Source organism: Ovis aries, chromosome 1 (assembly GCF_016772045.2).
Source record: "Ovis aries strain OAR_USU_Benz2616 breed Rambouillet chromosome 1, ARS-UI_Ramb_v3.0, whole genome shotgun sequence".
NCBI classification, from domain to species: domain Eukaryota; kingdom Metazoa; phylum Chordata; class Mammalia; order Artiodactyla; family Bovidae; genus Ovis; species Ovis aries.
In genome coordinates this window covers 20,506,880-20,533,694 of record NC_056054.1, presented here as the reverse complement: position 1 = coordinate 20,533,694, position 26,815 = coordinate 20,506,880, and the positions used below count along the sequence as shown (strand labels likewise).

Here is a 26,815-nt window from a genome sequence, read left to right as displayed (position 1 = left end):
TGGACAAGAATCCTCCTGGCGATACAGGGGACATGGGTTTCATCCCAGAAAAAGATAATTAACATATGATACCACTTATAAGAGGTATCTTTAAAAAAAAAAAAGAATCTGAGTGTCTGTGCTCTACTAAAATGAAGGATATCACTAAGAGGAAGGCAGAAAATCAGGGGAATGTATTAGACTCCACAGTGGAAAGAGGTACTGGTAATACCATGATGCCACCTATGCAAGAAGACTCGAGAACAGTCAGCCTAGCCTAGAGCAGAAGACGAGAGGGTTCTAGGGGTGATGATGCAGAGGGGAAGGTGAGAGGGAGGATTAGATCACCTAGTGTAACCTACTGCATTTTACACTTCTGATGGAAAATTCAGGGATGAGCAAATGAATTCTGCATAAAATATAAAGCAATGAAAAAGTGAGGTAATTATTACCCCCAAGAAAACAAAAAGTTGTAAAATAAATATAATCACAGCATACAATGATTCAACTAGGATAACAGTTATGAAGTCATAATTGAATTGATTATAGATGAAATTATTTTTGTTTGGCTTTTTTCTTTTTTGTTTTCAGATGAAATAATTTACTTAATTTTGAGAAGCAAAAATCAAGGATGGTAAGAGTGGGATAAGAGAATATTTAGTTTTCTCTTATAAGCCTTAAAGAAGTCAATGGCTTTTGAAATTAGGTAGATAGATTACTTCAACAAAAAAAAATTAAATTTAAAATGATGGTGGTTTACACATAAGTAAAGTGAAGAAGAAAGGGATAGTTGGGGTAGGAAAAGAAATTTGCCGCAACCAGTAATGTAATCACAATAATTACATTGCATTTTAATTGGTACAACCATGGTTCTATTCTAGGCCGTCATAGTTTAAGGGAAACTAGCAAGTGATCATCTGACACCTCTGCTCAAAATTCTCTGACAACTGTCACAATTAAATAAATAAATACCTAAATTAGTTATTAGCATGCCATTCACTGCCCTTCATGATATGGCTACCCCCTGCCGATCTGTTCTACTCATCATCACCCCCCCACAAATCCACCCTCTAGATGGTCTACACCGCAGCACTAAACAACCCCATGCCATTATGCACATCTATTGCTTCTCCTTCTACTCTTGTTTCAAATGTCTACCTGACAAGTATATGTTAATTATTCTCTTCCCAACTCAAGAAACTTCCTTCTCTCTTAAGCCCTTATTGAGTTCTCCAGGGCAGAATTAAAGATTGGTTTCCATACACTGGCACTGAATTTTATATAACCTTCCATTACAGAATTTATTGTGCATCACCACATGACTCCCACCACAAGCCAAGTAGCTCTCTACAGGAGATAATTAACAAACTTAGAAGCAACAAGTAATCCTTGGCTTATTATAAACTTGTACTAGAAAACTGAATAAGTTGGAAAGCTGCCTAAGTTGTTTTATGACATCAGTATAACTTTAATTCAAAGATGAATAACAACACCCTATGAAAATTATAGGTCCATTTCCTTTATAAGCATATATGTTTTAATTCTAAGTAATACTACAACAGCAATAGTGGGTAAAACTTCTGGCACCTCAGCATAAATGCAACTAAAATGTTCTCAGTATTCTTCACCACCACTCACTTGTAGTTAAAAAAAAAAAATCTTAAACTAGATTGACTCAGAATGTACTTGGCAAAACAATAAAAATTAGTAATTGTATTAAATTTTGACTATTTCTTAAATACTCTGTGTGATACAATAAGAAGTATGCATAAAACACTACTTACTGCTGAATTATCAAAGTACAATGAATGCCTTAAAGAAGATACTTGTGCTGTTGGTTCAGTTGTGAGCCACTTTTTTCATGAACATCATTTCACAGTAATTCAGACTTAAGTTTTTGCAAAGAGTTCCTTGACATGAACAAAATAAGCCTATTATTTTAAGAAACAACTGACAGTATTTATTGCCAATGATAAAATCCAACCTTTTAAGTAAAAATCAGAATTTTGAACTTATGTCAGGAGTTTGACAGCTTTCCAATATTTAGACTTTTCTGATGACTTTTCAGATCAGTATTACTGATCAGAATCAGTAATAATAGCAAATATGATTTTTAATATTGTATATTTGAAATGCAGAAACATTTTGGAGAGAAAAGAGAGAGAAAAGGTATTTGATAAAGTTTAACAGGATTTAAAGAAAAACTCAAAGAAAGTTTTAAAGAAAAATAGAAATTTTCTTAATTTTATAAGAGATCTTTACTCTAAAATAAAATTATTATACTCAAGAAAGAAACTTAAGACACATTCCTTTTAAGGCCAAAGGAAAAAACAAAAACTAAACAAAAGGGTGCCTATTCTCCTTGCTACCCCTGAACCTAATACCAGAAGCTCTGGCCAATGAAAGTTTAAAAAAAAGACTCATAAAGCTGAGGATAAGATGGAAATACATGAAACTGTCAGACTTGCATATGTGAGCAATAACTACAAAAAAATAAATTACCAGTCACAATAATAACCAAAACACTTGAAATCGAATGCTAAGAAAGCCAACCAATAAAATTAAAAATGGGAAGATGAATTTCCAGAGGTTAAAAATTAATTAATAGAAATCTAAAAAAAGACTTGCAAATATAGAATGTTTTAGATCATCAGAAATATACATGAATAGCATAAAAAAATAATGAATCATAACTTACCAAAGTAAAAAATAGTTGAATAGGGAAAAATGTACATGTTTTATAAATAAAATTATAAGATACTGAATGGATGAATGGATAAAGAGAAAATAAACACACAACACATTCTTTTTAATTTGGCCATTAAAAAGAATAAAGTCTAAAAATTATAAAACTACATATGCATTTATTCTTCAACTCAGCATGCCCAATTCTAGGAATTTATCCTGAAGACATACCATGAAAATTAATTCTGTGCCTAGAATCATCATGAAAATTAATTGTGTTCTCTAAATCTTCCCCTAGTATACTAGTTCCTCAGTAGAAAGACTCTCTAATCCCCAACCTATCCTATCTATCTGGAGAAGGAAATGGCATCCCATTCCAGTGTTCTTGCCTGGAGAATCCCATGGACGGAGGAGCCTGGCAGGCTGCAGTCCATGGGACTGTGGGGAGTCAGACACGACTGAAGCGACTGAGCTTCCTATTTATCAAGACCAGAAAAGGGACCCTCGTCCCTGGGGCAATCAGGATAAGCAGGGGCCCCTCCTCCTGTAGCATCCAGAGGCATGAAAGTGAAGCTGCTACAAGAGGCCCTCCTAAAGGAGCTTAACAAATAACATTTATCTTCTGCAACTGTGAGGCTACTGGGTTCCTGCTCCCTGGGTCAGTCATTACCTCTCAGAGCACCTACATCAGCTTTTACCACCTCAGAGTCTATACGACAAGGCGCCTGTCCAAGGATGACTGCTAGGAGCCAAAAGAGCAAGCCAAGGTTTGGCTCAGCTGAACATTCAGTCACCAGCTACTAAAACGACAAGCCCTAAGGGCTTTCACAGAGACAAAAGTCTCCAGCTGCACCTTTCTGGCTAAACAACCTTCACTACAGAGCAATAGTTATAAAACACTGATCAAGGAAGTGTGTGACATTCTTCACTACAGAGCAATAGTTACAAAAGACTGATCAAGGAAGTGTGTGACCCTTGGGCTGAAGGTCCAGGAAAGAGTCCAAGCTGACTCAAGAGTACGGGTACCTAGAGACGTCCCTGAGAGTCTAGTGGTTAAGACTCTGCACTTCTACTACAGGGAGAACAGGCTTGGTTTCTGGTCAGGAAACTGTGATTCTGCATACTGCATGGTGTGGCAAAAAAGAAAAGTAGGGCACCTAATAGGAACACAGATATAGAAAACAATCTGATGCTTACTAGGGGGTAAAGAAGAGAGAGAGATAAATTGGGAGACCGGCATTGACATACACATACTACTATACATAAAATGTCAGTGATGGTTTTTTCCAGTAGTTATGTACGGATGTGACAGTTGGACCATAAAGAAGGCTGAGAGCTGAGGAATTGACGCTTTGGAACTGTGGGGCTGGAGAAGACTCTTGAAAGTCCCTTGGACTGCAAGAAGATCAAACCAGTCAATCCTAAAGGAAATCAACCCTGAATATTCATTGGAGGGATTGATACTGAAGCTCCAATACTTTGGCCACCTGATGTGGAGAGCTGACTCATTGGAAAAGACCCTGATGCTGGGAAAAATTGAGGAGAAGGGGGCAATAGAGGATGAGATGGTTGGATGGCATCACTGCCTCAACGGACATGAGTTTGAGGAAACTCAGGGAGATAGTGATGGACAGAGAAGCCTGGGGTGCTACAGTCCACAGGGTCGCAAAGAGTCAGACACAACTTAACAACTGAAGAACAACAATATATGAAATAGATAACAAATAAGAACCTACTGTATAGCACAAGTATAGCCCACCAGGCTCCCCTATCCATGGGATTCTCCAGGCAAGAATATGGGTGTGTGTTGCTATGCCCTTCTCCAGGGGATCTTCCGGACCCAGGGATTGAACCCAGGTCTCTTAGTCTCCTGCACTTGCAGGTGAGTTCTTTACCACTGGCGCCACCTGGGAAGCCCATAGCACAGGTAACTCTACACAATAATCTGTAATGACCTTTATGTGAAAAGAATCTAAAAAAGAGTGGGTGTATGTATGCTACTGCTAAGTCGCTTCAGTCGTGTCCAACCCTGTGCGACCCCATAGACAGCAGCCCACCAGGCTCCCCCGTCCCTGGGATTCTCCAGGCAAGAACACTGGAGTGGGTTGCCATTTCCTTCTCCAATGCATGAAAGTGAAAAGTGAAAGTGAAGTCGCTCAGTCATGTCCAACTCTTAGTGACCCCATGGACTGCAGCCTACCAGGCTCCTCCGTCCATGGGATTTTCCAGGCGAGAGTACTGGAGTGGGTTGCCATTGCCTTCTCCAGGATATATGTATATGTATAACTGATTCAGTTTGCTGTAGAGCAGAAACTAACACAACATTGTAAACCAACCAATAAAATTTCTTTAAAAAAAAGAAAAAAAGAGTAAGAGTACCTAACTGTACCTTAGGGTGCAGTATGTGTGCTAAGTCACTTCAATCATATCTGATTCTTTGGACCCTAAGGAATGACTGTAGACTGCCAGGCTCCTCTGTCCATAGGATTCCCAGGCAAGAATACTGGAGTGGGTTGCCATGCCCTCCTCCAGGGGATCTTCCCAACCCAGAGATCGAAGCAGTGTCTCTTACATCTCCTGCATTGGCAGGTGGATTCTTACCACTAGCACCACCTGGGAAGCCTGTACCTTAGGGTAACAAATAGATAACAAAGGGGGAAATTTCTTTCGTGTAAACACTGTACTAATAAATGGAAAAGGAATGGGAATATCACCTTTTTTGCAAACTCATAATAAAATAACAGATGTAAGTAATAATTATCAAAGACCACTACTATCAAAACAAGGGAGAAACGTGACATGACTTGAGTCCTAATAGCTGTACACTGCACCAAATTCTGTTAAGTATCCTTCTCCAGGGTCCCAAATCAAATTAGAATCAGATCTAACCTACAGTTGGAAATAAAGAGGTCACAAGAACATGTTAAATAACTTCTCAGGGATGCAATCAGGAAAATCCAGAATGTGGAAAAGTCTACAAGGACAAACAACTCAGTTGCTTCAACAAATTAAATACAAGGAAGGAAATGAAATGAAAAAGAGGATGGGAAAACCAAAGAAAGTTAAAGGTAGAATGACCAGACACCCCAATTTGTCCATTATAACCCAGGTTCATGCCTGATATCCCAGTATAACTGTTAATAGAGTCCTCTTTCATTATTAAAAGCTTCCTAGTTTAGATAATAAATTATATGGTCACCCTACCTAAGAGATGAAAGTGAAAGTCGCTCAATCATATCTGACTCTGCGATCCCATGGACTGACTATACAGTCCATGGATTTCTCCAGGCCAGAATACTGGAGTGGGTAGCCTTTCCCTTCTCCAGGGGATCTTCCCAACCCAGGAATCAAACCCAGGTCTCCTGCATTGCAGGCGGATTCTTTACCAGCTGAGCCACAAGGGAAGCCCAAGAAAACTGGAGTGGGTAGCCTATCCCTTCTCCAACGGATCTTCCAGAACCAGGAATCAAACTGGGGTCTCCTGCATTACAGATGGATTCTTTACGAACTGAGCCCTAAGAGATACAGTAATCAAACAAACTGTGTTGGCATATTTCGATACTGATTTAAAAAAAAAAAAAACTGTCATAAAACATTTGAACACTGACTAGATATTTGATGATATTGCAAGGTAAGAGTTCTTACCTTTAGAGATACAAACTGATATATTTACAGATGAAATGACATGAGATTTGCTTTAAAATAACTGAGTTGGGGGGGAGAGAATAGGAGGGATGTAGATGAGATAATACTGATCATGAGTTGTTAACACAACTTACAGTGGGGATATAAGACTATTCTCTCTACTCTGGAATATTACAGAGATTTTCCACAATACAATATTTTAAAGAGAGAGTAAGTTTTCCAGTAAACAAAATTTTCCTACTTCTAGAAACAGAAATACCTGAGAAACCTTCAGCTTCCTGCTCTTAATTCAAGAGCAAGCCTTTGGCATGTTGCCTGATAGAACTATATATTAATTCAGAGTCACTGAAGCCAAGATCTATAATTCTCTGCCATACAGTTCCCTGAGGTTAAATCACAGCTAGTATTATTCATTACTTTATCTTTCCATAAAAAAATTTTAAAAAAGGACTACCCCTTCCCTAACAGGAGAATCACATTTGAATATACTCTCAAGTTGTTCTTTCCCTTACACAGGAGTGGGGGTGGCGGATAGGAATGAAACACCTTAAGCTTGTCTCAATGGACTTTCCCACTGCCAAGAAATGGCCCAAAAGAGAATGTAATTCGGTTTACTCATTTACTCATGATTAAATTTTTACTCATTTTACTCCATGTCCTGGTGTGCCCCAGAGGGCCAGTTTTAGCTACAATAATTAGTGAGCCTGCGTGAGAAGGCAAGAGAGAACACAGCTGCCACTGCCTCATCTTAGCCAGTAACAAAACTTCCAAGGGCAGAACATAATGATAAGTGATACCTAGAGTTACTCAAGGGAAAATCAGAATATGAGAAAACTAAAAGGAAGCAAAAGGAAAAATAATAGAAGCAAAAAAATAAGTGAGGATTAGCAACATGTGAATTTTCTAACAAAGACAGCAAAATAACTATTACAGCAACAATAGCTGTTCTTCTGAACAATCTTACATGTATTGACTTATCTAATCCTGACAGTGATACCTGAAGTCTATTACTATCCCCAGTTTAATAATGCAGAAAACTGAGACAGAAAGGAAAGTGATTTGCCTACAACAGGGCCAGAATAAGAACAAGTTCTGGAGACGTTCCTCTTTTAGAGTTACTTTGAAAAGCAGTTGTTTAAAGAAAGACAGATAAGACAAGCAGGTGTTGGTAAATGAAACTAGTGCTTTCTCTTTGGCAGGAAACAATCTTGACACTACCAAAAAAGGGTTTCAAAGGCTGCCCAGATTTGGAGGACGCCCAAAGCAACACCTGTCCTTTGCCACTAAAGTCTACAGAAAGCTTCTTACAAATGCGACACAGGAAGGGCCAGAGGGCTGAATTAGTACTAGCTGCAAACTTCAATGGTGAACTTCTTGTTGCTGAAGATGTTCAACCAAAGAATAACTTTTTCACTAGAGATTATACAAAAAGAATTTCTATGCAGTGGGAAGTAGGCTACAGCTAGAACTCTTCCTATACAAAGTTCATTCTAATGAGCACTTCTTGCTGCATTTAGGGCTGATGAAAACAATGGCAACTCAAAACTGAATCAAAACCTAAGCCATTCTGTGTTCCAGGGAGTTGCCAACACCAAGCTTCTATCCCCAGGAGGTCTAAAATCCCAATGAATGGCCCAAGACACAGCTTCCTGCTGTCTTTAGGGACATCAATTACACCAAGGACCATATCTAGTACTCCTTCAAATAGGGTTATATCAACAATACAATACCCATGTCTCAGTGCCCTTCAGTAAGCTAGAATCACATTCTTAGAAGAGGTACAAGTTGACTAAAGGTTTGAGGTTAATTCAACCCAAATCACAATCACATTTATTATGCCCCTTAAGGTTGACCATACCCATCTAGGTCACTTGAAAGATAGCATCAAGACCTGTCTGTAACAAACCCATCCCTTCTCATCAAGGAACAAATGGAAATGTACTATAAGAATTCGAAAGGTCATTATTTTAAACCTGTGTCTTTATTGTCCTTTAAATTACTAAGGACAACAATCTGTGAGGTCTTAAATAAATCACTAAGATGTAGCACTCAATAAAAAGGGTTAAGATTCTGAGCAGTGCCAGTTCTAACTAGTATTTCTAGCCCCTTTGGGCAATGCAACCAAAAGCCTCAATAGCTGTGTCAGTCTGCCAGGGCTGCCATATCAAAGTACCACACACTGGGTGGCAAGAGCCATTTATTTCCCTCCAGTTCTGGGGACTAGAAGGTGTCAGCAGGATTGTTTCATCTGAGGCCTCACTCCTTGGCTGGTAAATGGCTGTCTTTTCCCTCTGTATCTGTGTCCAGTCTAAACCCCTTCTTCTGAGTTATTGTTGTTGTTCAGTCGCTAAGTCGTGTCCGACTCCTTTAAGACCCCGTGGACTATAGCCCTCCAGGCTCCTCTGTCCCTGGAATTTCCCAGGCAAGAATACTGCAGTGGGTTGCCATTTCCTTCTCCAGGGGATCTTTCTGACCCAGGGATCAAACACATGTCTCCTGCTTGGCAGATGGATTGTTTACCACTTAAGCCACCAAGGAAGCTTCCTTCTTATAAGTACACCAGTCATATTGCAGCCCATCCCAAAGATCTTATTTAACCTTAATTATCTCCATGAAAATCCTATCCCCCAGTACAGTCACCTTCTAAGAACTGGAGGTTTAAAGCTTCAACAAATGAATTTTAGGGGGACACAATTCAGCCCATAAAAATAGCATGAAAAGTGAAAGTGAAAGTGAAGTTGCTCAGTCATGTCCGAGTCTTTGCAACCCCATGGACTGTAGCCTACCAGGCTCCTCAGTCCATGGAATTTTCCAGGCAAGAGTACTGCAGTGGGTTGCCATTTCCTTCTCCAGGGGATCTTCCCAACCCAGGGTTTGAACCCAGGTCTCCTGCATTGCAGACAGACGCTTTACCGTCTGGGCCACCAGGGAAGCCCTAAAAATAGTATACTCTGTGGAAGTAAAAGACATTCTAACATGGCCACTGCATGGTGGCAGTATGTAGATCCTAGATCTCTCCTGGGTCATCTATTTTTAAATAGAAGTTAAATTCACTGCCAGTAGCTCTAGAATTTTCTTCACTTATTCATACTGTTAATTAGAATCATTTTTCTCTTTCAGCTTATATTTGCTCAATTGCTAAATAACATCACGTTCATTAGGCACATGTACTAACGTGCAAAAATGGTAACAGTTTTGTAGAATTTAGGTTCATCATTGTGTTCATTAAAAACTCATTCTGTCCTAGACTCAGAATGCGAACTCAGAGAACAAAACTAAATTAGTGGATAACAACAATGAACGTGGGTAAAAGAATAAAATGGAATGACACACGCCTAAAAGAAGGACAGAGGTTTTTAAAAGGAAATAAAGATAATGGCATGGAAGTGAAAATGGATTACAAATACCAACTTTTTGAGTATGAGCAGATTTGTGTAATAATGTCATGACTAGGTTACCCTGGGGAAAGAGAAGACCTGGGTTCACAAAATTACTTAGGATCAAAACACACTACATGAAAGAAGTATCTTAGATGGGGAAGCAGAACAGCATAGTTGTTGAGAACACTATCTCTGGAGCCAGACGGCTTGGGTTTTAATCCCACTTTTGCCATTTACCATCTGTTTTATCTCAAGTAATTTATTTAATCTCTCTGCACTTCTGTTTTCTCATCTGCAAAACAAGCATAACAATAATCCCTACCGCACAAACCTGGTGTGTGGATTGAATGATTTACAGATTTTTAAACAGTTAGAATGGTACTCAGCTGGGGCACTATTAAGTCCTAAGAATTTGTTTACTTACTAACTAAACACACAATAGCACATTTCATTAGAAACATTATAGCAGAGTTAAGACTACAGATACTAGAGCAAGATCCTTTGGGGCTGAATGCCAGTTTCCACTGCCGACGTGAACTGAGAACTTCCCACTGCCTACGTGAACTGAGAACTTCCAGATGTACAAGCTGGATTTAGAAAAGGCAGAGGAACCAGGGATCAAACTGCCAACATCTGTTGGATCATTGAAAAAGCAAGGGAATTCCAGAAAAACACCTACTTCTGCTTTGCTGACTATGCAAAAACCTTCAACTGACCCTGTGGAGAACTCTTAAAGAGATAGGCATACCAGATCACCTTACCTGCCTCTTGAGAAACTGTGTACAGGTCAAGAAGCAACAGTCAGAACTAGATATGGAACAACAGACTGGTTCAAAACTGGGAGAGGAGTACATCAAGGTTGTATATTGTCACCCTGCTTATTTAACTTATATGCAGAATACATCATGCAAAATGCCAGGCTCAATGAATCACAAGCTGGAATCAAGATTGTCAGGAGAAATATCAACCTCAGATATGCAGATAATACCTCTCTAATGGCAGAAAGCAAAGAGAAGCTAAAAAGCCTCTTGATGAAAGTGAAAGAGGAGAGTGAAAAAGCTGGCTTAAAACTCAACATTCAAAAAATTGAGATCACGGCATCCAGTCCCATTACTTCATGGCAAATAGATGGGGGGAAAGTAGTAGTAACAGATTTTATTTTCTTGGGCTCCAAAAATCACTGCAGATGGTGACTGCAGCCACGGAATAAAAAGCTCTGATAAACCTAGACAGCATATTAAAGAGCAGAGACATCACTTTGCCAACAAAGGTTTGTATAGTCAAAGCTATGGTGTTTCCAGTAGTCATCTATGGATGTGAGAGTTGGACCACAAAGAAGGCTAAGTGCCAAAGAATAGATGCTTTCAAACTGTGGTGCTGGAGAAGATTCTTGAGAGTCCCTTGGACTGCAGGGAGATCAAACCAGTCAGTCTTAAAGGAAATCAATACTGAATATTCACTGGAAGGACTGATGCTAAATCTGAAGCTCCAATACTTTGGCCACCTGATATAAAGAGCTGACTCATCAGAAAAGACCCTGATACTGGGAAACATTGCAGGCAGGAAGAGAAGCAGGCAATAGAGGATGAGATGGTTGATGGCATCAACGAATTAATGGGCATGACTTTGAGCAAACTCCAGGAATTGGTGGTGATGGACAGGGAGGGGGAGGCCTGGCGTGCTGCAGTCTATGGGGTCGCAAAGAGTCGGACACAGCTGAGCAACCGAACTGAACAACAACTGGTTACTAGTAACTTCCTTAATCTCTCTGTACCACAGTGCCTTCATCAATAAAATAAACTGACTTGGATTATTCACTTCATCAATAAAATGGGCTTATATTACCATCTCACTAGAGTATTCTGAACATTAGAAAAATGCTTAGTATATAGTATTGCTCCACAAATATTACCTGCTGTTTCATTTCTCAACTTTTCTTGACCAAGCAAGATAAAACAAAAAATCTGTCCTCCATCTACTACGTTTATCTAACATGTATATCAGTTAATCAATCATCTCATGAGGCAATCTTCATTTCTGATGATAGAAGTATGAGTTCAGACTATTAGGAGATTGGATTTCTGCTTCCTGCCATGATGGAGAAATAGAGACAGATTTACCCCTATGCCTTAAAAACATTAAAAAAAAAAGATGAAATATATGAAACAATAGTTTTAAACACTGCACAGAAGGGAAACATAGAAAGTAAGCCCTAAATTTGCCCCTAAAGTAAGTCCTAAGATTGCTCTAGCACACCACCTGGGAAAAATTCCTAGGAAGCAACACAAGAGGGGTTACCTAACAAGAGTTCAGCAATCTCCCTGAGGTGAGGGGGGCAAAACTGAGAATTTGGAGGGGCTACGGTGGATAGGATTTGAAAGGCAGAAAGGAGAGAACTGTACAGAGAGAGCTCAGCAGGGGGTTTCTGGAGTCTTCAGTCCCGACCAGTGAGGTGGGGAAGGAAACGAGTACTTCCCAGAGCTCACATAGGGCTAGGAATGGACAATGCTCCCACCAGCCAGAGTAGAAAAAATCACAATGCATGGTCATCAAATACAGTACTTAGAAAGTACTGCCTCCATATAAAGAAAAAATTAGACCCAAATGCTGCTCTGGGACCATCTACAAAGCCTAAAAGTAACCCTCAAAAGGATCAAACTATTTCTTTCTGATAATTTAACTGCATCTCAGAATAAAATTCAAGAACATTTAAAGAAATACAAACATAGCCAGCAAACAACAAGGTAAAATTATCTTGCTGTATCAGTGAACTGGTATGATGCATATGAGAGAGACAAAAAAAGAATGGAATAAAACACTAATACAGTGACCAGACATGTGGACAAGTCTGGTAGGGTGGTGTTGGGGGGGAATTTAACAAGCTGTCAATCCTAAAGCTATAAGATATTGCCTTAGATTGTGTCCTAAGAACACAGGCGTCACGGGCCAGTACTTTAAGGCTGGGGAACCAAGATTCTGTAAGCCACATGGCACAGCTGAGAAAACAGGGGGTGAGGGGGCCTAGTACTTTAAGCCATGGGCCAAGATGGGGTACACCTTAGTTTGCGGGTGCTACCCAACCTACAACTTTTCTCAGTCTCATGCACCAAGGTCTAGTACCTCCAGAATAAGGTGATTTCAGGGAGGAATCAGCTTCTAATGCTGTCCTATGTCAGTCTAAACTTTCCCTCAATTGTCTCCGGAGTTTGAGTTCATATATCAAATAATGTAATAAGTTTAAATTTGTCTTTTGCCACATTTTTTTTCCTAACAGAAAGCTTATCAAATACCTATTGATCAATCATACCTTCCTCTTACTTGAAAAATTTTTTCAATTGGTTTCTTAGTCCTTCCTGAAGAACTGTTCCTTTTTAGTCTCTCCTCTGATAGTTCCTTGTTTCCCCAATCTCTTAAAGTCAGATTGCCCCAGTCCAGAGCTCAATCCATTAACATTTCCTCCTTCTATATTCACTGGATAATCTCATAAACCTAATGATTCATTTATAAGATAATAATTTCTAATTACATCTCTTTAGCCCAGACCTCACGTATCTCTAACTGAATGTCTAATTAGTGATCTCTTGCACTTCTCCAGTCTCAGTTCATGATACCTAAACTTCTCTAGCTGCTGCTGCTGCTGCTGCTAAGTCGCTTCAGTCGTGTCTGACTCTGTGCGACCCCATAGACGGAAGCCCACCAGGCTCCCCCGTCCCTCGGATTCTCCAGGCAAGAACACTGGAGTGGGTTGCCATTTCCTTCTCCAATGCATGAAAGTGAAAAGTGAAAGGGAAGTCGCTCAGTCGTATCCGACTCTTCACGACCCCATAGACTGCAGCCTACCAGGCTCCTCCGCCCATGGGATTTTCCAGGCAAGACTACTGGAGTGGGGTGCCATCGCCTTCTCCCAAACTTTTCTAGCTGTTCAGTGCCAAATCTTCAGTTATCCTTAACTCACCATTTTCTCAGATTCTGCATCTAATCCACACTTCTTACCACCTGCACCATCGTGGGTTCAAACCACTGTCTCTGACCCAGAATATACCAGGAGCCTTCTAACTACAGTGATAGTGATTCTTTCCATCTGAGGTGGATCATGGCATTCTTCTGCTTTAATCTATTCAATAGCTTCTCAACTCCTTCAGTAAAAGAATAAGCATCCTTATCATGGTTTTAAAGCTCTACTTTATCTGGCTCCCCACTACATCTCACACCACCTTTCTTCCCACTCACCACCTAACTCATTCCACACGAGCTTCACTGGACTCTGCTATACAAAGAACACACAGAGCAAGCTCTTAGATCAGGTCTTAGGCACTTTCTGCTGCCTCTGTCTGAAATGCTCTTCCTTCAGATATCACTGTTCTGGCTCTGAGACTTACTTCAGGTCTTTCCTCAAATGTCAACTTATTGCTGAGGACCTCCCTGGCCATCTTACATGAAATGTCAACCCCTGGATCCCCCATTCCCCATCCCCCTTATCCTACTGTATTTTCTCGGTATCATTTATGTCCATCTGTTATATATTTACTCACTAATTTGTTTGCCTCCCTCCACTAGAATCTAAGCTCACTGAGAGCAGGGACTTTACTCCTTTGTGATCACAGTCCTTCATGAGAAAAACAGTGCCCAGCATGCAGTATGGACTCATTTTCCTTCTGTGTAAAATGTGGGTTTGGACTATTTAACCCTCAGAGAGCTCTAGCATTCTGTCATGCTGTGTTTCTCCTATGGGGTGGTCGCAGGGCTGTCCACTGGTTGAGATGGACACACAATTATCTAACTACTGATATGCCACACTACTTTTCCCCTAAGTTTGCATGTAACAGAGATCTGTGAAATTCCTCTCACACGAGCCATCACTTTTGTGCAGTTTCTCCCCATTATTAAGGAGAAAGGTCTAGGTTTTACTTATCAGGCCAGAAGCAATCGCTAAGGCCCACGTTCATCACAGTAGGTTTCCTTACCTCCACTGCAGTGGGCGGCTGGAACAGGGACTGCCAGGACTGCTGTGGGCGTGTGTGTTCAGGAAAAAGGCAAGAGGAGAAGTAGCCAGAGCACAATCAGCACTAAAGGGGACTTTAGAGAGGGACCAGGCTGGAGCCGACGTGGGAGAAAGTATGTGCCGGTTCACTTCAGATCCTCGGCAAAGAGCAGAGATTCTGATAATGTACCACAGCAGAGAAAAACAGAGTCAGTGGTAATTTCTCAGCCAAAAAGAAACATTCAATCAAAGTGGGTTAGTTTATGCAAGAGGCTCAAGAAAAGTAAGTGGTCAAAAACCATTCTCAGATATTAATATCATGCCCAGTACCAGTGTTGGCACAGAATGACCATGGAGACTAAAACTTAATCCTCAGAATTAAAAACAAAAAGTTAAGCTTTGGATATTCAAAGTATTTAGGTTGGCTTCTGTGAAAATGTTGTAAATTTACTACAACTCATCAATTAACAAGCAACAGACAATATGTTGTGCTCAATGACTAAAATTTCCTAGAGAAATATACATGTCAATAAAAAAAAGCATTCTTAATAGTTTAAGTTGTTAGATTACATCTAAAATAATACCAAGTTGTTTAACTAACTTTTGTCTGAGTACACCAAATAATGTTATTTCACTATATATAATAAATTTTACTTCTATTTAAATTTTCATTTTGCAGGTTATTTTTTCCCAAAAAAAAACAATTTAACCATCTTAATGTGTTAAATACTAAAGAAGACAGTGAGATCATTAGACTGAACACAGACAGATGGTAAATATGAATTTCTATTTTTTAATCATATATAATAGACATGTCACAGATGATGAAAAATAATTGACAGACACACAGCATTTGTGTAGTAGTGGTATAGCTTTCTATACAAATACAATATTTAACTACAATATCTTATTTCCAAGATAGGAAAAAAACTTAAGTATCACATAAGCACCTGTTTTAAAATGATGTTAGTTTCCTGTATTGTCACTGCTACCTGTTTGGATTTGATGACATTCTACTTGTATTTAATTACATATATTCAAAAGAAATCTCCACCTTCCTATATGTTATCCCTCTAGCTGGCTTCAGCATATTTCTCAGATGAGTACAAAATATGAAGATATAATAGGATGGTAAAATTTTTCAATATATTTTTAAATTATAAGCAAAAATATTAATTTTTCACTTTAAAAAAGAATTTCCACTTTTCTAAAGAACTCTAAATGACATCTAAATTTAAAAAATTAGTTCCCTAGTACAGTTGACACTTGAACAATGCAAGTTGTTGAAAATCTGTCTATAACTTCACAGCTGTCACTCCAACTTCATAGTCAGCACTCCATATCTGAGGTTCTGCATCTGCAGGTTCAAGTAACTGCACATTGTATAGCACTGTAGCACATATTTATTGAAAAAAATCTGTGGTGTAAGTGGACCTGTGGTTTTAAGGGTCAACAGTACATATAAGCTAGAGCTAATCAGAACACACAACAAGGTCAACAGTACATATATGCTAGAGTTAATCAGAACATACACTTTTCTTGTTAACCTGAATAACATTGCTTATAGAAAATTTTGGATTAAATCTTATCACATAAGATGAGGCTTAGCCATCTGATGAATATATAATTCAAAATTATAAAAAATCTATGAAAACCAAATTTCATTCTCTTTGCTCTTAATTACCACTCTGCAAACTGGTTATACTCTGGGGCCGCAGTCGAAAAAGGAATGTTTGAAAAAGGGAAGAGATTGATAAACTACTTCCTAGATCCTCAAGGAGCGTTTTCCTAATCCAAATTCAAAGTCACTAAAACAGATACAATGATTAAAATTACCAGTATACTAATGTTTGGAGACCATGATTTTTAATCCCTATGTTTTCTTAATTGATGAAGTTTCTCTATTGTGGTCATTTACTTTGTAGATTTAATATGGAAATAAACCATTTTTTTTTAAGTGTGTCAATCTTTCCAATTTTATACTTCAAACAAGTCTGATTTCCCAAGGTCTGGTAGAATCATCAGTTCAATCAATGAGCATCCGCTAACACTGAAGGGCAACGACCCAAAGGAAGCCCACTGACAAAGTCTGCCTACTTGAGTAGGCTGTGCTGTCTTCACGTAACCACTGCCTTTCAGGGGAAGGAAATCTGAAGTGCATCCCCTCTGCTCTGTTACAGCAAAGGCTGTTCGAGACAGATCACTGAAAGGGAATGAACTCTAGGGCACTCCTTTCCCTGGTTCCCTAATTTGCTGATCAATTCACTCAATACTTCTTCGTTAAATAAGCCTGAGCATCTCCTGGGAAAGCTACCCTGGAGTGGAAGTCTTCTTCCATTCCCCAGCTTCAAAATCCTTACCTAAGTATTATTCCTATATTGGTCAACATAGAAATAAAATTCCCATACTAAAAGACTCAGGCTTGGATCTGCAAGGGCAGATCTGAGGTCCTGAGCTGACAGGCCAAGGGCAGAAATACAATACCCTCTCTAGTCAAAAGAGGAGATATTTTCCTTTCCATTTGTTTCTCACATCCACTGGGGCTTTGACACTTACTTTAAATACACTTTTGCTTGCAAGGCAGGGAAACAAGTCTTCATTGTTAGCCCGGCTTCCCAAGTACCTAAGAATCTCTAAAAGACATCTAACTCAGTTTTCAGAATTAGAAACCCCGTATACCTCTGCCAGGGACCACTGTTTTGACCTTGAATTCACGAAGCCAGCCCAGCCCTCTTCCTGACAGGCATCTCCAAAGCAGAGTCTTTATCCAAGCAAATGAAGGTGTGTTAGTTGGCATTAGCTCTTTTCCTGACACCTGCCAGTTTCCACTCAGAGACCCCAGCCTCCTTACTGGATCCGCAGGCATGGTGCTCCCAGTCTCTCTCTCCTCCGTTTCATCATTTTCCTGGCTACTCAAGCTTTTGCCCTCTCCCACTTGGAATCTTGGCAGGAAGTTCTCTCACACAAGAGGTATGCAGGCATAAGCCAAAGGAAACTTACAAAGGCTTTCCAAATTTAAGAGAAAAAATTAAAGTACTTTTCTTCAAAATTATGATTTTCAGCAACAGCCCCCCTTAAAAAATCCTAAGAGCACAAAAGGCAGCAGTGAGGCAGAGTGAGGAGTCCCAGACCCCGAATGAATCAGCTGTCCTCCGTCTGCCTGACATCATTCACACTCAGCCCAGAACAAATCAGAGTCCCAGGGAGCACCTCGTTCCTCCTCAGTGACAAGCGTCAAATCCCCTCCCCCACACATCAGTCACAACCTCTAGCCCTGAAGCCTGGCAACAGTGAGGACTCTGGCAGAGACTGCACATACCAACTTGAAAACTCACACTGTGACAGAAATACTATTAACTCAGGAGGCGTGGGTCAGGCTGGAACAGCTGCTGCAGTGGCTAGCGGACTGGAACAAAGCACATTAAGGATCCCAAATCAGTAAATAATGAGCTAAGAATATGTGGGCATTTCTGCAACGTTATTCATTCTCAAGCCCAGACCTCATGGAGGATGACAGATTTGTAATGTTAGGGCTCAGAAACCAATTTAAGTAAACTCTGTACGTCTTCAGACAAAATCCAGCATCATTTTAAATTCAACTGGTATTACTCTCCAGGCACTTAAATAACCGTCTGGTAAGAATAGCCATAAGTCAAATTAAGAGAAGTAAACCTGGAAACTACTTAGTTTAATTTCATCCATAAATTATTCATGAGACAATTTCTATGGCAGATACCATATGAGGTAAGCTGCAGAAGAACTATAAAGAAGGGTAAGTCACTGAACATTTCCCCACCTACAGAATAAAAATAGGTAAGGTGCTTGATAGGTGGGCTGTAGGGAAGATTATTATACGTAAAACAGAAAAGTGCTTAGCACAGAGGAAGTGCTATAGAATTATTAGCTATTATCATAGGTCTTGCCCCCGCCAAGAGGGCAAGCTCTCAATCTGAAGGGGAAGATAAGTGCAAACACATAGGAAACCATCTGACAAAAGCAAATAAATTATTGAGCTAAACACTGACAGCTAAGGAGTGAAAATTAAGCAAAATCTTGGTCCCCTGCTTCAGAGCACCTGCCAACTCGGATGAGATCCTCTCATTCATATGGATGACAAAGTATGTCAAACTGTTCTTCTAGGATAACATCCAAAAGATTAATTCACACTCCAACCAGCGCTTTTTCAACTACAGGTCACAACTCTTTAGTGAGTCATGAGATCAATTTAGAAAGTTGGGACCAATATTTTCTTAAAAGGGAAACAGAATTTTCAGAAAAGAAAATATCAGAGTGCTTCACACAAAGTGAGGGGAAGAATTATTTAGTGAAATTTGTGTTTGTAACACCTGTTACTGAAATATGTATTATTTATAAGTGCAAACACGTGTCATGGGTTACAGTGTAAAATCTATTATTGAGGGTCATAGTCTATAAAAAATTTGAAAGCCACTGCTCTAATTACCCAACCAAACTTACCCCACCTGGCAGCTACAGCCACTCACTGCCCCTCTCCATGTACCAGCCCAATCATTTGTCTCTCACAGTTCCTTCCCAGAATCCCCTGTTGTCTATAACAAAAATGGAAACTCTCTCAGAAATCTACCACCTCTCAACAAGTATTGAGTCCCACTTGGGAAAGTCTCGTGATGATATCAGGGTCAGTCACAGAAGCCCACACTCCCACATCTAGCAAACTAGCCTCTGTCTATCTCCACCCCAAGCTGAGGCCATGCAGTTAAGGTGAGGTTCTAAGTTCCTACTCAATATTCTCCATTCTCTAATACCCAACCCCAGGCTACTTAATAATAATAACAACAACAATAATAATGGAATAATAGCATGCATATCATAGAGCTGTGATGAGGACTACTTGGTGATTTTATATAGAGTGCTTAGAGTAGAATCTAGTAATTACTTACAATTGTTGGTTGCTTTATGTTATTACAAAGTCACTGCAGATGGTGACTGCAGCCATGAAATTAAAAGACGCTTACTCCTTGGAAGAAAAGTTATGACCAACCTAGATAGCATATTGAAAAGCAGAGACATTACTTTGCCAAAAAAGGTCCGTCTAGTCAAGGCTATGGTTTTTCCTGTGGTCATGAATGGATGTGAGAGTTGGACTGTGAAGAAGGCTGAGTGCCGAAGAATTGATGCTTTTGAACTGTGGTGTTGGAGAAGACTCTTGAGAGTCCCTTGGACTGCAAGGAGATCCAACCAGTCCATTCTGAAGGAGATCAACCCTGGGATTTCTTTGGAAGGAATGATGCTAAAGCTGAAACTCCAGTACTTTGGCCACCTCATGCGAAGAGTTGACTCATTGGAAAAGACTTTGATGCTGGGAGGGATTGGGTGCAGGAGGAGAAGGGCACAACAGAGGATGAGATGGCTGGATGGCATCACTGACTCGATGGATGTGAATCTGAGTTAACTCCGGGAGTTGGCGATGGACACGGAGGCCTGGCGTGCTGCAATTCATGGGGTCGCAAAGAGTTGGACACCACTAAGCGACTGAATTGAACTGAACTGAACATCATTTTTCATCTAAGAAATGCAAGTTAAAATCACAATGAGATATTAATACCCAATCCCTTAGATTGGTCTTAAAATTTAAAGTCTTACTGTAACAAGTAAGAGTTAGTATAGACTCTTCTCTTGTGTTGCTGGAAGAGTGTATTTGCTATGACCAGTGTGTTCTCTTAGCAAAACTTTATTAGCCTTTACCCTGCTTCATTCTGTACTCCAAGGCCAAATTTCCCTGTTACTCCAGGTGTTTCTTGACTTCCTAGTTTTGCATTCCAGTCCCCTATAATAAAAAGGACATCTTTTGGGGGTGTTAGTTTTAGAAGGTCTTGTAGATCTTCATAGAACTGTTCAACTTCAGCTTCTTCAGCATTACTGGTCGGGGCACAGATTTGGATTACCATGATATTGAATGGTTTGCCTCGGAATCGAATCTGCCTTGCAATGCTGAGGACATGGGTTTGGTCCTTGGTCCTTGGTTTGGGAACTAAGATCTCTCATGTTGTGGAGCAACTAATTTGGGACTTTGCAACTACTGAGCCCCCGCGCCACAAGGAAAGATTTCACATGATGCAAGGAAAATCCTGTGTACCGCAATTTAAGACCCAATGTAGCCAAATAAATATTTAAAAAATTTTTAAATACATGTCTTAGTCAAAAGAATTTTCATATAGCAGATTTGATGAAAGTAACATTGCAATAAAATACAAGGAAATTAAAGCAAGAAAGTGGAAAAAGTTGGCATAATGTATTCTTTTTCTATTGCATAAGAAATTATCACAAACATAGCCACTTAAGACAACACATATTTACTATTTCAATTTCTATGAGTCTAGAATTCAAGCACAGCTTATCCAGGTTCTCTGCTTAGGGTCTCACAATGCCTAAGCAGAGGACCTAGATAAGCTGTGTCACCCCACATTCTTATACAGTGGCTTGGCTAAGGAAGAATCCACTTCTAAGTTCAATCAGGTAGTTAGCCAAATTTATTTCCTTGTGGCTACTAGACTGAGGCCTGAGCTACTTACTGGATATCAACTGAAAGCCAACCTCAGCTCCTAGAAGCTACCATCATTCTGTGCCATATGGGTTTTCCCAACATGGTTGCCTACTTCAAGAAGCCAGAAAGACAGTTTCTATGGTTAGTCTACTAACTTAGACAAAGTCTTATATACCATAATATAGTCACATGAATGACATCTTATCACTTTTACTCTTTCATTGGTTAGAAGCAAGTTTCAGGTACTGCCATACTCAAAGGGAAGGGGATTACGTAAAAATATTAATAGGAGGAGGAGACTATGGGGGCCACCTTAGAGTTTGTTCACCACGCATGACTATGAAGCAGATTCACCAACAAATTTCCATAGACTACTTTATTAGGACCACTACAGATCAAAGTTATTCTGAACGTACTGCTATTTTTGGTTTTCTTTATATCCCAGCACTGAAAACATTAAAGGAGATCTTAAAACATGTTCGATGGCTGCCTAGCTATTGTTTTAAGGGATGGTGAAATTGCAACATAAGTGATAGCAATTTATAAGGTGATATTAAAATACTGTATAATATCTTCTGTGACAAGAATAATTTATCATGAGACTCCATTACAAAGTTTGACATGTGGAGCTCATGGTTCATTTCTAAATCCAGGTACTGCTTTATGAATTTTTTTTTTAAACCAATTCCAATTTTTACTACTGTAGCAGAACAAATACCCTCTAATTTAAGAAAAAAAAAAAATCTAAGGAATTCCTTGGTGGTCCAGTGGCTAAAACTCTGAGCTCCCAATAAGGGGGCCTGGGTTTGATCCCTGGTCAGAGAACTAGACCCTACATGCTGCAACTAAGAGTTTTCATGCCATAACTAAAAATACTGCATTCAACAAAAAAAAAATTAAAAGTCCTGCATGCTACAAACTAAGACCCGGTGCAGCCAAATAAAAAAACGCTTTTTAATCTGAAAACAAAATGACTCAAGAAAGTTTATGAAGCTGGTATTATCAAAATAACACAATTTTCAATATATTTAACTTAGTATATTCACAATATACTATAGCAAGCGTCTTTTATTATTCACAATAAAAAAAAAGCCTGTTCCTTGGAAGAAAAGCTTTGCCGACAAAGGTCCATACAGTTAATCAAAACTATGGTATTTCCAGTAGTCATGTATGGATGTGACAGTTGGACCAGAAAGAAAGCTGAGTGCCCCAAAATTGATGCTTCTGAACTGTGGTGTTGGAGAAGACTCTTGAGAGTCCTTGGAAGCAAGGTGATCAAATCAGTCAATCCTGAGGGAAATCAATCCTGAATATTCATTGGAAGGACTGATGCTGAAGCTGAAGCTCCAATACTTTGGCCACCTGATGGGAAGAACTGACTCATTGGAAAAGACCCTGATACTGCGAAAGACTGAAGGTGGGAGAAGGGGACGACAGAGGATGAAATGGTTGGATGGCATCAGACTTGATGGAATGAGTTTGAGCAAGCTCCAGGAGTTGGTGACGAATAGAGAAGCCTGGCGTGCTGCAGTCCATGGGGTCCCAAAGAGTAGGACATGACTGAGCAACTGAACGGAACTGACATTCACAATATCAATCCAATACATAATCAACATAAAATAAAAACACACTTTACATTCTTTTTTCGCAGTCCTATTGTAAAAGAACAACATAGCCCTTGAAGACAGGACAAAATGGTTAGAACTGATTAGGTCAAAGATGGCAGAAGTTCAACGTCCACTAGACCTTGAGCTTTATTATACGCTCATCATAACACATTAACATATGCTAAATGACACACCTGCCAGCAACATGGCCATTTTAAGGCCAACAATAAAAAGGCCAAAAGTGGGCAGGGCCCAATTCCTGTAAATCTCTGCCCCTTCTTCAAAATGGTGGAAATAATCTTCCCACTCGTTAGCCTATGAAACTACCCAGCCTGTAAAAACTAACTCTGCCATGTTTCAGGGCCTCTTGCCTTCTGAGACGGCCCACACTCTGTGTGGAATCTGTTTCTCCCGTGGCCACTCCCATTTTCCAAGACAACCCCATGACCTAGCACCAGCTCTTACCTTTAGAGATGGACTACATTTTGTCTATGAAATGCATATACTCTCTAACTAAATCTACTTCTTACCTATCATTGTGTCTCTCACTGAATTCTTTTCACGATGAGACATAAATAACCTGAACTTCATGAAGTCTTGGTATTTGGTATGTGAGTATGTGATCTCAATTAGAAGACAGTGGGTTCAAGTCCCAGTCTAGGTTCTGGCTGGATTTGAGTCCTGGCCATGCAACCAAGTCCCAATTTGAGTTGCACAGTTTCATATATATTTCTCAAAATTCATCAAGCAAAACTTTTTGGGGACACCCAAACAGCTTATTTGTATGAGTTATAACTATCAATAATAACTGTACTACAAATGGAAACTGCAAGGTTTTGTATGTGTGTGTGTGTTTAGCTTAAACAACAGACATTTACTTCTCATAGTCTGGAGGCTGCGAAGTCCAAGATTAAGATGCTAGCAGATTTGAAGAATCTAATGCAGGGGACATGAGTTCGATCCCTGATTCAGGAAGATTCTACATTCCACAGAGTAACTAAGCCTGTGTGCCGCAACTATGGAAGCCTACTCACTTCTGCAACAAGAAGCCACTGCAATGAGAAGCCAGCCCACACAGCAGGTAAGACCTGGAGCAGCCAAAATAAACAAACAAAACAAAAGGATGCTAGCAGATTTGTTTGCTTGTAGGGCTCACTTCCTGAGTTATAACCAGCAGTCACCTTCTCACCGTGAGCTCATGGGAGAGAGCAAGAGAAGGGAAAGAAGGAGGGGGCTGGCAGTGGAAGTGGAGAGCCACAAGTACTCTCTGCTCTCACCCTCTTCTTATAAGGACACCCTTGGGACTTCATCTAAATCTAATTACCTCAGACACTTTAATAATGTGTTATGTACTGATTCATTTGAAGATAGCAATGATAAACACATTACATGTTAGTATCATTTTAGTATTACTATAAAATTAAATCTGATTTGACAACCCCCTAAGAACTGTCCTCAAGTAAAGTGTGAATACGTTCCAGAATATGAAGCAGAACAAAACTGGGAAAGTGATGTTTGTTTGCTGTGGCTTATAACTACCATATTATGAATCTGAAAAGCTATGAACTGGTTAAAATTTTAGCAAAGTTTGCCCAATCTTGATGGGCCAGTTTCCCTGGCTTACTGTTTATTGCTTTCACCTACCTTATTAAAGTTTATTCTTTTTTCCTGTGTAATGTGCCCAGATAGCAAATATTTTATATCATAATAAAATAGCTTCCTTTACGTTGACTTATTGTGTCCTTAATTATTTAAGAAAACAAACAAAATAAGGTTCCTCATGGAAAACCTGAGGTTATTCAAAACTGTGTTACCTTTTATTTAGTTTATTTGGCATTTTACTATTGATGAGTTTCATGGAAAAACCTGTCAAATCAGAAAAGATGCTCAGCCTTCCCTAGTTTAAATTTATACAGCTAAAATGCTATGAATATAAATATTCCAGAAACTGTATAATTATGGGAAGTTTCTAGAGATTTGTCGATGCCCTTTTATCCCATAACCTGGAGTTGGAAATGGCAACCCTCTCAGTATTCTTGCCTGGAAAACCCCATGGACAGAGAAGCTTGGTGGGCTACAGTCCACGGGGTCACAAAGAGTCAGACACAACTGAGTGACTGAGCATGCATTTATCCCATAATGTATTCCTATTTATGAGTCCTCACAGTGTTCTGCTAGATTTTAGGAAATAATAGTTTAGTTTTTGCAGTCTTAATTTCAGTTATCACATAAAATGCTTACTTGCTAAAAGCCTTACTTTTAAAATCTAAATCTAGCTTCTTCTAGGCCAATGGAATTTTATAAATGTATACCGATAACTGTCTACCATTTATTACAGTCTTACTAAATCTTTTTACTTGATATCTGTAGCTTAGTCCTGGCATGTTCTCTGTCAAAAGATTATTACATATTATATATCAAGAATTTTTCCTCTGTAAAAGCTATGTTCATTCATATTTTATAAATCAGATGTAATATCCACTGTCTTCTTTGAAAAAACTACCCCCAGAGACATTTTGCTAAATTTTTTTGAGTTGATTTTATGATTCTTATTTTGTATGCTACAGAAACAACTTAATTCCCTTGTTAGTTGGATTGTTCTTGTTATAAATTCTCATCACACCATTCACATTTAAAAAACTGTCAATAATAAACTGACCACAGCTGTCACTGACCAAGAGATTTTTTTTTTCTAAGTGATGCTAGAGTTCAAGGCTTTACAATCAACTACAAGCCAAAGTCTGTGTTTTCAACAAATAATTGTTTCAGAGTTCCTTGGAAAAAGACTGTAGTAGGTATTTCAAACTATCGACACTTCAAAGAAGAGACTCTTTGGGTACAGGTTTCTGATGCCATCACTTGTGGAAAATTTTCAGACCACTGCAGTGGACTGAGTCAGAATTTCCGTAACTCAAGAAGCAGACTACTAATCTAAGATCTAGTGAAATGAAAATTAATTACACTAAGGCTGAATGAACTAATGAGGGATGACCGCAGTTTGTTTAGAATATTGTCTTAAGGTATATTTTCTGGGTATATAAGGAAGCCTACTCTTTCTTCTTAATCTATCTAAATTCTTAATAATTTGCTTTTGTAAAAGGAAACATTTCTGAATTGTATCTGATTCTCACTGATTCCAATGAGATTTGAGAAAGTCCTACTAAATTTACTTACTGAATTCCCTTAAAACATAATTGTAAAAAATGGTTATGCAACTAAGAGTTTATCTAAAATGTCATATTTGAGAATGATACTTATTTAATCATGTAAAACAGGCCACTTTTAAAGGACTATGGTTGAATTTTTTGACTCAATACATAAAAAATGCTATCAGGAAAACGGGCCTGGTTTTACAGGGTCCAGCAGGTCACTTCCTGGCAGACCCAAGACATTTTTAAGGACTTTGAAAAAAAAGAAGAATCCACCCAAATTCATAGGTATTACAGATGAAATCTGGTGAAGAATTTCTTGAGTTTGGCTCTCTAGCCTCGAAATACAAATAACAGCGGCTTTTAAAAGTTCAATCTAAAAAATAAATAAATAAATAAAAGTTCAATCTGAGATTCTTTATAAAATTCCCAGCAAAGCAAATTTAAGAAGGCCAAACATGAAATTAACCTTATTGCTATCCCTGTGTAAAAAACTAGGCCATATTTAATGAGAACAACCTTGTTTTATGATCAGGAATAGTATATGAGACTGATTTAATCAAAAGTGAGAGAAAGACAGTGAGAAAACTTGGTGTAAGTAAAGAAAAAAAAAAACAGTAATAATCTTCAGATTGAAAACTATGCATTGTTTAGAGATTAAATTATTTGATTCTAGCCTTTTATTGCCTTTGTGCCATTTTACAACTCTCTAAATTACAGATAACTGACAGCAATACAAAATAGTTCCTTTCTATAGAAATGCAAATCAGCTCTGTATAGTATAGGTTCAACTGACTTTCCTTTTCCCCACAGAAGTATCCAGGTTTGTAACCACATATAAATTTATTTCAATATTTCTTTACTAC

General features: G+C 39.0%; 1 protein-coding gene across 10 annotated transcripts in view; it reads right to left on the bottom strand.

Moving 5' to 3' along the window:
* MAST2 (microtubule associated serine/threonine kinase 2) overlaps nucleotides 1-26,815 on the bottom strand; it is a 199,617-nt gene that overhangs the window by 76,670 nt on the left and 96,132 nt on the right. For 2 of the 10 annotated variants that reach the window (XM_027969444.2, XM_060406699.1), the window contains exons 1-2: nucleotides 17,522-17,808; nucleotides 14,654-14,848 (exon numbers count right to left, since the gene is read on the bottom strand). The exons of 5 other annotated variants lie outside the window; for them this stretch is intronic. In XM_027969444.2, the coding sequence (XP_027825245.1) occupies nucleotides 14,654-14,848; nucleotides 17,522-17,571 (245 nt within the window). In that variant the 5' untranslated portion in view covers nucleotides 17,572-17,808. Of the gene's footprint in view, nucleotides 1-14,653; nucleotides 14,849-17,226; nucleotides 17,809-26,815 lie in introns of those variants that run through there. 3 more of the 10 variants (XM_027969447.3, XM_060406807.1, XM_060406818.1) reach the window with 3 other exon arrangements.